Consider the following 15,231-nt stretch of genomic DNA (forward strand, 5'->3'; position numbering starts at 1 on the left):
ACGAGCAGTCCCTCGATTAACGAGTTTCTTACGGGCTGACCTGAACATGTTTTCGCTTGCATTTGGCGGTCCACCAGCTGTAGTATTAGTGCGCCAGTACAGTAATCGGTTCTAGGGTTTAAATTCCTTGCCATTTTAGTAAATATCAAAAAGTTTATACTATTCAATAATTTTAAGTTTAATATTAAATTTTTTAGTAATTTTAACAATTATTGAACATGCCATCCAGCCTGCCAACACACCATACAGGCGTCAGTCTTTGTGTCTTTTCAGTGGAGGTAACATCTTGTTTGAGACTCTCTTCAACTAAATGCTTTTTTTCTGTTTGCAAGCAAATTATTGGTCATTTTGAAATTTATTTTACATATTGACAATATATAATGCGGTGCAGTGTTGATTTAAAGAACATAATCTTGAATTACACCAAGAGAACTAAAATTTTATGGGTGAAATGGTGACTTCTCTTCCACCCCAATGCCTTCTCTTCTCCTCCACCCCCCATACTAATTCCCATCATCATCATCATCATCATCCAGGAGCCTTCTACATACACACCTCAAAGTAAGTGTACTTTTCTACCTTTTTTGTTGAATTTAGGCAATTTTCGGTGAGCTGGAACCAATTACCCAAAACCCATTGAAACAATGGTTTCGGTTTACGAATTTTTCGGTTAACGAGCATCCTTCTAGAATGGATTGTGCTCGTTAACCGAGGGACCACTGTATGTATACAGAGAGCACATTGTGAGTTTCCTTTCTCCATCCCACCCTGAGTGTGAACCAATATCTCATAGCCCTACAAATGGTGACCCCAGAGTGACCACTCACACAGGATGGAGGAGAAACTGATCACTCTCCCAGTCTTCAACCGTATATGATATGATAAGTTAGCCTGTGCTAAGAACTTCAACATAAACTACTGAAAGCACGTTGTAAGGTAATTTAGCCTATTGTAAGTTGGTGAGCGTCATCTGCTGAAGGAAATGCACAACTTTTCATTACTAATTGGTACATATGTTACATTTCCATTGTGTACTGGCAGTAAATGGTAAATATTTTTCATGTCTGAAGCTAAAAGTTGCTCCTCGCCCTTCCCATCAGGCATGGGTTCAACCTAACAAAACTAATACCCATGTAGAGGTAGACCCCCAATTTTTTGCCAAAAAATTTGGTCTTAAAAACTCGAACTACACGCGAGTATATACGGTAAGCCCTAGAACTGATTACTACTGTATTGGCGGACTAATTTTCCAGCTGGTGAGCAGGCGAAAACATGTTAACATGATTTCGTAAGAATTTCATTAACCGAAATGAAGATTCTTATGGAAGGTAATTTGTTATCCGAAATTTCGTTAACCGAGGGATCACTGTATAATACAGTACTCTTCAGACTACATAATATTTTCATAGTTTTCAACAATATTGACTAATCAACCATTAAGTATTTAATGCATTATTAATCATGTATTTATTTATACGATCAGAGTTAAGGATAATATCCATTGCATTTATTTTTCTCGCAACCAGTTACTAATGGAAGATGGTCTGCCTAACAAGGGCTGTGTGGTGGAACATTTATGCCACCCTGGCATAATGGTAAGATTCTCAGAGAACAGTTCAGTTGTACAACTTAATATTATAAAAGTACAGTACAGTATTAGCTATACAGGTATTAAAATAAGTATAATATTATAACATTATACTGTATTATTATTCTTAATGTAATATTATAATGGTTATAAAATTATAGTTATACAATTACTGTATTATAAGAATATTGTTACGTGCAATGTTATAACATAATGATATTAGTAATAATATAATATTGTAATCAAGTTCATTGTACATACTGTACAATATAATCCTCTTCATGAAAGAGGGATTGTACACACCCACTGTATACTGTACATACACCCTCTACACACTAGCCTACAGTAGGCATACACTGTCTAATCTGCTATGTGCAGTACTGTACAGTATATGTAACTGTAATAACTTTTTGAATCTTAACACTGGCTCAACAGTCTTCTTGGCAGATTATATGCTGGCACAGTAATGTACAGTATAGTACTGCACAAAAGAGATCGTATGCAAAAACAGCAGTGAGCTAAGAGTGTCATGATGCACGAGTTTGAGATTATATATCAGCAAATCACAGGCATCACATGACAGTGCAATACTGTAGTAGCCAATCATAGGTCATTAGTATTCTGAGCCTACCCACCAATGTGCCCGGCACGTGTCCCTACGTCGGAAACATGATGAAATCTCCCGGAAATTCGTTCAAATGCCCGGAAAAGAGATTTTCTCAGAATTATCTGGAATGCACATAATGCAATCCTAGGAATTTTTTGGATACCCGGAACGAAGAGCTTTATCCCGGAATTTCTCTGAATGCTAAAACAAAAATTCTTACCATCGGAAAGTTCCGGGGATCAAATATTCCGGCTAATGGAGATTATTGTATCTCTCACTTCCTTTTAGTACAGTACGTGTATTAACAGTGCCTTTGGCTTCTTCATAAGGGATTTTCTTTACTTGTTGTTGCTATACAAGGGTTGTAGTGGAGTACAGTGTAATGGGAAAACATGACTATACATAGTAATGTACTGAAGGGTGTCAGCAGTGCCCTGAATTAAAACCCATTTTTTGTTATTGTACTTTATACATTCATTATTTCAAATTTTCATAAACCTCTTAGGATGTACAGTATAGAAATGGGTGTTTACTATAGTACCATTGAATTGGTGAATCTTAAATATACGAGGTTAAATCATGCCAGGGAATTCTTAGGAGTAGTTTAATGTGCTTTACAGCACAATATTTTTACAACTATATCTGTACAAAACAGGCTGACCAGTGTTAACATGTCGACCGTCAATGTTAATATGTCGGCCTGAATGGCTTGGAATTTGACCACACGAACAAGCAGTAATTACACAATTGTGAGAAATGTATAAAAATTTATAATTAAAAATGAGAAATATATTGTGGAGGTAATCAAAATAGATGAATTTATTCCTAAACTGTACAGTAATTCCCCTAAATTTTAATTTAAGCAAGGGCTTAAATGAGTAGTTTGTGACACGAGCTACAGGGTACTGGTAATAATGTACTCTGATATTCTATATAGCACTTTCCATTGACATTACAGTAATTCTCAACTTAATGTGTAACAAACAATTACAATTTAGCTGAAAATCCTCAATAGTCAATACTGGACAAAGGTGAGGATCTAATATTATGAAAAATAGATTTTGTAAAACAAAGTACAGTACAAAAATACAAGTACAAATCATGAATAAATGTTTGTAATGCTTAAATGATATACACATTTATTGATAACACTTACACTATATTAGAAAACTTCAGATCATTCTTATCACATATACATTATCAGTAGTGTTTTCCTGGCAGTAGGGAAGTTTTTCCACAAGAACTAATTTCTTACATTGTACAGTAATGTAGTACTTAAATATTCCTATGACTTCTGCATAATGTTACATTTATTATATTCATAACAATGTATTTCTGTAACAGTGTTGGTTACCCCAGACAGTTGCTTATATATTTTGTTGAATTTATCCTTCAAAAGGATTGCAAGATATCCAACAGAATATTTAAGAAAATGTGGGACAAATGAGTGATTACACATCTCTTAACTCTAGTGGATAACTCGCCTTACTCATGGAGTTTGCAGTATGGAAAAGTTTGGACGTTTGCATGTAGTGTTTATTTCACATGCTTATTTGACTGTTATTTACCATCAAGTTTCAAATACTGTTCACTTCCTAATAGAAAGAGGATGTGGACACTATTTAATTCTCTTGAATGTTATAACTGTAGTCTCTTGTACAATTTCCATCTGTGCTAGTGTACAATAATGGCACAATTAAGTACAACACTTTTGCTTTAAAAGGCACAACCAAATTATTGACAGAGTACTAGCATAGTACTCTGGATCACTTCTGGGGGGACTATAAATACCTATAAATAGATAAAGATAACTGACTGAAGCACAAGTTAGTATTAAGCTATAACTTGATTATTATAACACCATAACACTAAAAGACAGTATGAGAAGAATATGTTGTAGAAGTTCATGAGGCTGGTGTATATTACACTAAAGCCCATACTAATAACCATTGTAACAAATTATATTCAACAGGTGTACAGCAGCTTTTATCTGATAACTGTGTTTTGCCTCTTGAGTCAATTTGAATTTTTCCAGTAAAAATAAGACAGCCAATCAAGGCAATGGTACAAGTTCTGGGCTTTTTTTTTATTGCAAATATTTACATCAGTAATATTGATGGAAGCATTTTTACACTATTGCTTGATCTCAACACTTGAGACAAAAGGATATAAAACAATGTTCTTCTCTAAAATGAGACATATGAACATTTAAACTGGGAAAGGGGAAGACAAATGAGAACAAAATAATAGATGAAAAGCTTGACCTAGATGTGAGCATGGACTAAGGTTCCTCCATGTGTGTGGCACCATTTCCGCTTCCTTTAATTCCATTCATCTCCATATCGTATGTCTGAAAAACAAAGTTCAGTCGTCAAAAGTTGGTTTAGTGTTAGTTTTAGTTACTTATTTCTATGATGATCCACAAGTGGCCCAATGCATGTTTCCCTTCTTGAGAACATTTTGCTTTCTGTATCCATCTTCTCATACTGTTTATGTTACCAAATGTCTTGCCTCAACACTTCTCCAATAACACTGAACTTTGGTTCATTATCAAGTGGATCAGTGTTGATCAAGTCTGGTCTTGAAGGAGCTCACACTTGGTACCGTCAAAGCACTCTCTGACAGATTGTTCCAAGAGTTTACAATTCTCACTCCGAAAAAGTTTGCCCTCACAATTTTCTGGAGTTGTGGCTTCTTCAACCTTAAGCTGTGGTGTTTTGGTCATGTCTCTTCATGATGGTATATTTTTGATACCTGTTATCTCCCATTTTCTAAACATGTTTGTGCCATCACAGATGGTTTCTTTGAATACATAGTACAGTAGCAATGACTCCACTCTGAATTCTCTCCAAATATGCTCATTCCTTACCTTCTCTAGTTGGGTAAATCTGTGTATTATTCTCAATATACTCATCTCAGCAGCCTGTACTATACTGTACAGTATATGGTTTATGTTTTTGTTGTCAGCTTCCAAACATCTGATCCATATCCATATGTTAACCCCATGTGTACAGGGTCGCCTCTCAGCTGAATAAAATCGTCTGGTGTTAGCTGGAGGGATTGACATATTCAATGGCCTGATACATCATCAAAGTGGAAAGGCTAAAGTATGCTTTCTACTACAATTTATGTACACTATTTCTCACTCAGATGAACCAGGGTTGATGATGTGACCCAAGATGACTTGGTTATTAACTCAAGGTCCACTGATATTTAAGGTTAGGAGATAAAACACTATCTTCAGGCCCTTCAGACCATATACAGTAAAGCAATTCCATACAGCATGACTCTACAGCCCCACCAATTTCAAATCCCAGCAAGGTAAGAGGGAGGGACCCAAGTAAGTTTATTCTTCCCCTTGATAATGAAATCAGACTTTATACCTATGAGTCACCAATGAGTGATCTGTGAAGAACTAAACCAATACAATTGGGCAGATCTCATCGAAACATTCAAATTCCTGAAAGGGATGTAAAAAGTTAACCTAGGCCATTTCCTTGCGATGTCATGCACCACCAATACAGGAGGACATAACTACAAGCTTGCCTAAGTTATCATGCAGAACGAATATAAGGAAATACTTTTTCACACATACAGTGGTAGACCCATGGAATGGTTTACCAGCCCAAGCTGTAGAATTAAGAACAATACTGGGCTTCAAAATAGCCCTTGCCAAACTTATCAAAAACAATGGAGGGATCCTACACAGGCCACTGGCTTCCTATCCCTTGGCATGGCCATCTCTAGTGTGTGGTCATTAGGTAAATAAGGTAAATTTATAAAATTGCATAAATCATGTTGGTACCTTCAACACCACATACAGTATGCAACATTACAGCACTAAATCTAATTTTTCATTTCACTCTATTTCAACATTTCCAATGCAGTACAGAGTACCCTTTTCACAATTTTATTTCATATAGAATCAATAGAGGCTAAATATTTAATTTATCAGAAAAAAATGGCATACAGTGGTCCCTCGGTTAACGAACTCAATTCATTCCAGAGGGTTGTTTGTTAACCGAAAATTTCATAAACCGAATCCATTGTTTCAATGGGATTTTCGGTAATTGGTTCCAGCTCACCGAAAATTACATACAAAGTAAAAACAAAATGCAGTTAAGTACACTTACTTTGAGGTGAATATGTAGAAGGCTCCTGGTTGATGATGATGGGAATTAGAAGTGGGGGTGGAGGAGGAGAAGGGACAAGAGAAGGAAGTGGGGGTGGAGGAGAAATCACTTTTCAGGGGACCCATGCTTGATGGCATCATTTCACCAACAAAATTTTAAGTTCATTAGGTGTAATTAAAGATTATTTTCTTTAAATCAACACTGCACTGCATTATATATTTTGTCAATATGTTAAATAAATTTCGGAATGACCAATAATTGTACTGTAAAAACGTAAAAATACTCTGTGTTCAAGAGACCCACAAGCAAGATGTTTCCTCCATTGAACAGAGATACAAACTGAGGCCTTGGTGGGTGAGTGAAGTGGCTGATGGGCGCACCAAAAACTAGTTCCCTGTACTGCAATTATGTTAAATAAGTGTTAAAATGACTAATAATTTTAATATAAAACTTAGAAAAATATTGAATAACACAACCTTCTTGATATTTACTCCAATGGAAACGAAAATAAGCCCTAGAACTGATTACTGTATTGGCAGACTAATCTTCCAGCTGGTGAGCAAGCCAAAACATGTTGACATGATTTCGTTAACCGAATTGAAGATTCTTATGGAAGATAATTCGTTAACCGAAATTTCGTTAACCGAGGCGGTCGTTAACTGAGGGATCACTGTACATGTATTTATAAATGTTCATATCTGGGAGAACATCTGCAGCGGCTTCATTTTAATGCATGGACTGGCATTTATAAAGTAAAGCAAATAAAAAAATCAACATTATTTACCTAGGTATGTTAATGCCTAGCAACAACTCACCAGGCCAACATACAGGCAATTAAAACATCTAATAATTACTTAATATGTAATATTAGGAGGACACGTCGCTACCTGGCATTTAATTGCAATTCTCAAAACCCCCTCCCGCACCCTCCATCACACGCATTGCTACCGTCATCTCTTGTCCTAGAGCGAGCTGTAAACAAATGTCAACTCTCAAGGGGTGGAGATGGGTGAGATGTCGACGTCGCATTCTGGATTATTGTATATCACAAAAACTGGTTTTTTTTTAAAAAAAACGGCTTTTTGTTCAATCCAGAATGCGACGTCTAGCTTTAATTACCCGAGCAGGAGGTGGAGAGGGAGGTGACATTGCGTATAAGGCTCCGCTAGCTTAGGTCCAGATTATATAGCAAAATACTTCCCTGCACTAATCTTTTTATTATATGCTGATTTTTTTTATTTTTTTTTACTCAAATAACATCTGAAGCATGTAATAAATATTTAAACTACTATGAAAGGATACACATAACACATACTACATGTTTTTGGTGTAGAGTTAAGGGGTTTATATGGTATAGTGATATTAATAATAACAATTTATGGAAAAGCCGTTGTGGTTTTACAGGAAGTGGTTTAAAAGATTAATTTATATGTAAGCTAAGCAATTTAACCAAAGATACAATTATAATATGGGAGAAATTAAAATACTGTATTGACAACTATTAAAGTGTGTTTTTGTAATGGGAGCTTTTGTAAACAACTACACAGCCAGTTACAACTCTACAGTGGCATACTTAAGAATCAACTCGGGAACTACAGGTTAATACGAAAGCGAAAGTTAGTTTTTGTACTTACATTGTCGCCTACCTTGTATGACGGGTTGTCATACGCGGCGTTGTTTCTGGCGGAATTAATGTGAGCCTTTGCATGGCTCTGCTTTCTGAGAAGTATGATGAGGAGACCAAGGAAGCCCAAACAGGCAATGGCTGCAATGATCGCTACGGCAACCAGCGCTGGGTAGTAACCCTCACTATCCTTTGATTCCTTAGTTGAGGGATCTTACCAAGACAAGTGTTTTGAGTTACTATAAATTTGTATGACAATGGAATATTTCTAATATATTTTATATGTTAATTAATATAACACACATTTGCCTAAGAGGACTCAGGCAAATAAACTAATTATGAAAGGTATATAGCAGTCATCTGTGAACTATAATATCCTATATATATATATATATATATATATATATATATATATATATATATATATATATATATATATATATATATATATATATATATATATATATATATATATATATATATATATATATATATATACTACAACAAAAGTGATACTGTATGTTTAAGTATGAGTTAAACATACAAACAACTTACCAACTTCACTTCTCTCAGGTTTAGGAAGCTGGCCAGCACGAGTGGTGATGGTGAGAACGTTGCTCTTCTTCTTGCGGCCATTGGACAGGTAGGCTTCTATCCACACCTGGTATTCAACATCAGGCTTTAATTCATGCAACAGGATTTTTTTCTCATGGCCAGTCTTGGGGACCTTGAAAGATTCTGCATCTACCCGCTCGTCTTCACGTAAATAGACAGCTCGGTACACATTAATGTACTTTTCTTCAGGCTCCGGCACTCCAGAATAAAACAGTTCTGCAGTCTGGGATGCCACCTTGCCAGCTGTTACCTCAATCTCAAATGCATAAGGATCTAGAAAAATGAAACAGTAATTTAGTGCAATACGACATTAAATTTCTTTTGTACTGTACTTGCATAACACAGCATAATAAGAGTTAGGTAAAATTTTATGTTATTAATATTTACAAATGTTGCTTCATAAAAAAGAGAAGTAAGGAAGAATTATGTCATGAATGAAGATACAGTATATGTAATCACCTTCTTCAGGAAGTGTAGTAAAGGTTATCGGCTTAGTATTAGAGACTTGTGTTGTTTGGTTCTCATGGGTGATGAAAACTAAGTCCACAGTATAGGAATGGCCTGGCTGGAGGCCTCGCAGGTCCATTTGGTCATTGTCACGGTGGAACAGCTGGCTGAACTTGGGGATCTATAAAATATTATCATCATATTAGCAAGAATTAAGTTTTTTGGGGGGCAAAAAAAAGAAAAAGATGAAAAGTTAAAAAAGTCATCATAATCATCATTGATGTTTTACAGCCATTTTCCACGATCATGTGGGTTATCTGCAATTACCCGATGGCATCTGTTAGGCAAAACCATAATGGGATGTCTCCTGCTCACCACTGCAAAATCAGGGCACAAGGCAAGAAAATGCAGCAAAGACCAGGGGATAGGCACAGAATTAAGGCTACTGCCAACCCATTGGGTGGGAACAGCTGGCATGGCAAGGGTGTGACTCCCTGAGGTAGTCAAAGACCATCCGCCTATAATAATTCAATATAGCATTGATAGAAAATTTCTTAAGAAAAAAAAAAAGGCTTATTTATGATAACAGTGCACCACTAACTGCACTATAAACAATTACATATGTGAAAACCCTATTGGAAAAAATATATTTCATCACATTTATATTTTTCCAATGCTGTTTGGACTAAGTACTGCATATCCTATTTAGAAAATAAAAATGATAGAAACAATATTTATTTTGTGTTTCAATGTTCATACCAGTTTATCCTTCTCAGTGTATTTAACTTGTACACCATCAATGTAATGAAGCTCAAAGTCATCAAAGCCTCGCCAGGACACCTTTGCTGTAGTCTTGGTGATCTCAGAGGCATAAAGCTCAGCATTTATGTCCAATCGAGGTAAAGGAGTGGTAGTTGGTGGTGGTGTAGCTGTAACAAAAATGGGAAATTTAAAGATGCTGTAATGAATTACTGCTTACAAGCCAATTTCAAGAAGACAACAATTCAAAGACTTTATTTCATCATCTAGTTAGTTAACCAGTAACTACAGTACAGTACTATATAGATACTGTACATTTATGCATTAGCTAGTATATGTGCACTGTATAGTCTTAGACACTGGCTTTATATCATCTGTGATTAATGACAGTAAATGTTCTCCCAACAACACCATCTTGTGTCCTTATTACATATATATAAATTAGACTATTTTTCTCTTACATAGTAAGGATATGGCTGCCCATGCTAAATACCTAATTTGTCAAAGGGGCATAACTAACAACTGTAACTAAACATATGAATTTAGAGTTATGCTCTGGACAATATAAGATACTGTAGCTTAATTATGCCTTACCTTCCTCCATGGTGGTGTAGGTAATTACTGGTGAAGTGACTGGCTCAGTACCATGCACAGTCAGCACAACCTGCATACTATACACGGTAGAAGGCTGCAGGCCAGTCAAGAGGTGGTCCCACTCTGACTGACTAATAATGGACCCCATGGGTACCAATATCTCTTGGGACCAAGTACTGGGGTCAGCTTGGCTTCTGAAATAATTAAATGACCATACAATAGCAATTTCTTACATATTAAGGTATACTGAGGCTAACCATTCTATATTTATAAAAAAAATAAAAATAAAAAATCCTCAGTAATATTAATGTTACACTAATTACTGCTTAAGTTACCTAAAATTTTCACTTGAAAAATAAGTGTACAGTACAGTATTTACTGTTAATTTCCATCAATAAAAAAAAGTTTTGTTCAACCACACTGAGCATGTAATGAACCCCTAACACAAAAAAAAGGAAAAAAAGTGCCTTCACACAAACAAGTGCTATTAAAATGCCATACAATAGTTTATCCTTCTGTGACTGTGTAAATGTAAGATTGTTTCTGAAATTCCATTTTCTGATTAAGCTCATAACTTGTAAGTCAAATTAATGTACAAACCATGATGACTGAGGATCGTCCCTAAGACCACATAACTGGAGTCGGTGGCACTAATCTTATAATCCTTTACCTCCCAATTACAAGCAAAGTATTAGAGATGACCACACTTATCAGACATTGATGATTCAAGTAACTAAACACACTTAGAACACAGGAGATGCCTATCAATCAATATTTCTCTTACAATCATTAATTCTTTTATTTTGTCACATATTAGTTATATTTTTATAATTTAAAACTCTGAAAAGTGATTGTGGGTCCCAGAGACCTAGCTACCAGTCCTTCAAGACAGTGCAGATACAACACACTGTACAGTGTACACTAAGCCTTGGTACACAAGAGGGCAACATGACCAGCAATGCATCAACTATCTTCACAGCCCCCAACTGTAAAGTTGGGTACTCATTTAAGGCTGAGTAGACTAGTAGACTGGGGATGCCCCAGACATGGACCAATAACCTACCATTTTTTGCCAAAGTCAGTACAGTAATAAATGTCAATGCTTGTACAGTACTGAAAATTCTTTAATTTACTGGACAGTATTAAGGTAATTTTATCAGGATACAGTACATGTACATGACTTAACATAAACTTTAATAAGTAAATACATTTGTTCACTTAATTCTAAAAAACTATTTCCCTTAATTTAAAAATATAAATAAAATCATATATATGGCAGGAAGTTCTATTAATAGATATAAATTGAAGGTTATGATTTTGGCAGTGTTCATATTCTAGTGCTGTATGCTGCAAAAATAAAAATTGCAAATTTTCCAAGAGCAATTTTACCATAATAGATTACAGTATATACTGTTTGTATATTAAGAAAGAAATAAGTTACATAAAAACATAATGGATTAAAGAGTATTAATAAATATACTTACACTGGATCATTTGTAAACCTAATAAGTAGTTCACCAGGAAGACCTTGGTAGTGTTTTGGGGTGGAGAAGAAGAAGTGAACATTTCTGGCATCTAGTGGGGTGACATAAGGTTCAGCAATGCCATCTGAAAAGTTGACATGGAAAAAATGTCGGATCATTTTTATTAAAAACAAATATTGATTTATTTTAAAACTTGTGTGTGTAGCATGAGTGTAGCTCATCAGGTCATGGGTATGGAAATACAGTACAGTGTCTACAGTACAGGGAACAATAAGATATCCCTGCAAGTATGCAATGCTGGAAATATCCTGGTAAGGTTGTTATTATTGACTGTTTTGATGGCTTTTTCAGCACTGAATCAAGAAAGCAAAATGTCCCAACACCACAGCCAGTCCTCGGATAAGAGCATATTTCACATGAAAGTGCATATTACTTATATAAATGATTGACAATTGCTCATCAGAAAAGTAGGAGCTGGTTCTGAACAAGTCCAAGCTTTCTGATAAAATTTGCCATGGTAAGATGATGATGGTGTTGTTAAAATATATGTTGAACTGTGCAATATCATGCCCATTACTAAACATAATGCATTTTATTTTAGTAGCATTGAAAGAAACCAAGTTGGATGCACCAATGCAAGGCTTCCTGTAGAGATAAGAATACCTGTTGCCTGGGGTTAAAAATTCCATCTTATGTGATCTCGACAGTCAAAATGTAAGATCTATGGAGGGGTGTCATCTGCATAGGAGTAAATAGAACTGTTTGTCACTGAAAGATCATTAATGTGTAACAAGAGAAGAACTGGTGCTAGAACAGAACCCTGAGGAACTCTGGCATTGATAAAGCAATTGTTAGAGAAAAGAATGCCCAGAACTACACACAAAAGAGCAATATGTGGGGTTAATAAGATACAAAAAATAAGAAAAACAGAAATTGAAGATGTAAAAATGGGAAAAAGTTTTAGGCAGAGCTATGACAAGGGGTTTGCTAAGGCAGTTTGGACAAAATTTATTGTGACAATGAGAAGTAAAGGATGACGATGATGATGACGATGATGATGATGATTACTATTGAAAAAGGTGCATGGAAGGAGGGGGTTGACCAAGGAGATGGAAAGATAGAATGAAGTATGAACTACAAGTACAGAAGATTGGCATCCACAAAGCAGTGATATACAGAATATGAAAGACAGGATAACACAGCATCAAGTGATTTATGGAGATGGACGTACTGTTGATGGTATGCTAGGTTAGGTGAAGCAACAGAGAAACACCTGGTAGATATCTTGGGGCCATGTTGTGGTGGGGGAACAACAATACGGATCATATCTAACATAGCAATAAAAATGGATAAAAGACAGGAAAAAGATTTTCTGAAAATGTTTCTTAACTTTGTTAACTGCCGCATGGTTCATGTGTAGCGCGGTCTCCCTGTATTCCTGGAGCTAGTGGGTTTGGTCTTGGCAATATATTTATTAATCATACAGTTCACTTTACTGACTATGATGTTCAGGGTAATATCTGACTCTCTGGATTCTTGCTTACCAGCAAGTCAGGTCAGTGAATACCCCTCATCTCCTCCCTCATCCTATCATAATTGCTACTGTAATATTTGAACCTTGGCCTGCTCTTATCATTAAAAAGGTGACACTTAAATATAAAGGAAAAGGTCACATGATGGCTAGTGCCAACAGGGGCTAGATGTTCCAACTTTGCCACCAGCAGTTTGGGTGTTTGTTTTCCTCTGTAATGAGTCAGATCTTTCACATGTTGGAATAGGAAATTGTCTATCAGAGTTTATACAAAAAGAGTAGCAGGGCTATTAAGGTCATTTGGTGTAATTTCATTCCTCTGAATCATAAAACATTGTATGAGTCTCTTGAAGACTATAAATAATATCAGTTAAGATTATTTTTCCCTTAAGCATTAACTCATCTCACTCACCTAGACTTTGGAAAACATTATGGTACTGGATGCCAGAATAAAGGTTTTTGAATCCTTTTGGTTAAAAAAATTAGGATGCATCAATACTGAAGAAAATATCAAGTTTAGAATACTGTACCCAACTTAAGATGAGCAAAGTCAAGAAATAAATACTGCACAGTAGACGCACCTGCACCAAGGATAGGGTTTACGGGATGAGCGATGGGTACAAAACCAGAAGTATGGGTGTCACTCATTTCAGACCCGGGCGGCACAGGAAAACTCACAAGGGTACCTATAACATCATGTGCAGTTATTTAGCTACTAGGGGGGGCAAGAGGGGTTACATTCTCATAATACTGTACACTATGTTGGAAAAGAGGAAGTTGGTGAAATTAAGAGATGAGATTTCATGTGTTCATTGAGTACAGGGTGAGGAGTACAGTAGAGTATTACCAATGGAGGGAGGAAGACTTTTTAAACAAGAATTTGCCAACCCAAGTGGAAAACATTTTAGAGTAGTGTATGTGTTTGAGATAGTTTTTAGTTATTTGCTGTTAAAAGTGGAAGGAAAATATAGATTTTAAAGAGACCCATCCTGACATACAGTACAGCACAGGGAGTCATGACTACACTTTGCCTCATAATACGCTGTTTTGTCTATATACTACACGTTACGTAATTGATGAAGCATCCCACGAAAAACATCCAGCAAGTGACAGTTGTCCCTTGGCCAGAAAACACTAAGTACAGTACAGTACTGAGTTAGCTACACTGCACTACTCAGGAACTTATGTCTGATGATGTATAGTGAGGACTCCCTGGACTTCCAATAAATAAATAACTCGGCAAATGAAATTAAAGATGATATTAGTTAAGATCAGCCAATTCAAATACATAAAACAATCCGGTCATAAAAACATTAAATTGATTGTTAAGAAAAAAGATGAAGCTTAACATTAACTTATACTATGGTAAAACACCTTGAAACAAACATGCAAGTTTTTTTTCAAAATGAATCCTCAAACAAAAACTTAAAATTATTAATCACAACAGATAAATATGTTCGTGCAATAGCAGAATTCCAGCAAATATCACTTAGTGTGGAGCAAAAGCTTATCAGCCATAGTATAGTGTACTGTTGTGTACTTCTGGCCCACAAAAAACTTTGGCATTCATGGAAACAAATATAAAGTGGCCACCTATTGGGAGATGAATATGAACTGGTGAACTAAGGCATGTAACATTATGATATACTGTACTGTGTAAATTTGTTTTATTTGTTTATTACATGCATAATAGTTGCTCACAAAACAGTTTACTGGTACTACTGCTTAGTTTTGTGAGGGATGGCGAGTACTTTATTTACCTTCAGCTTGAAACTTTAATGATCATTTGTTGATTATTATACATACTGTACTTTATGCAAACTCATCTATGTGCAATACATTATGAGTA

General features: G+C 35.7%; 1 protein-coding gene across 1 annotated transcript in view; it reads right to left on the minus strand.

Moving 5' to 3' along the window:
• Positions 1–2,785: 2,785 nt before the first annotated feature.
• Positions 2,786–15,231, minus strand: part of LOC121876666 — a 131,209-nt gene continuing 118,763 nt past the window's right edge. Inside the window, 8 exon segments of the mRNA XM_042382004.1 lie at positions 2,786–4,545; positions 7,963–8,165; positions 8,508–8,840; positions 9,027–9,195; positions 9,774–9,943; positions 10,368–10,561; positions 11,852–11,975; positions 13,964–14,068. Coding sequence (XP_042237938.1) covers positions 4,477–4,545; positions 7,963–8,165; positions 8,508–8,840; positions 9,027–9,195; positions 9,774–9,943; positions 10,368–10,561; positions 11,852–11,975; positions 13,964–14,068 — 1,367 coding nt within the window. The 3' untranslated portion in view covers positions 2,786–4,476.

Source organism: Homarus americanus, unplaced genomic scaffold (assembly GCF_018991925.1).
Source record: "Homarus americanus isolate GMGI-L3 unplaced genomic scaffold, GMGI_Hamer_2.0 scaffold28, whole genome shotgun sequence".
Taxonomy (NCBI): domain Eukaryota; kingdom Metazoa; phylum Arthropoda; class Malacostraca; order Decapoda; family Nephropidae; genus Homarus; species Homarus americanus.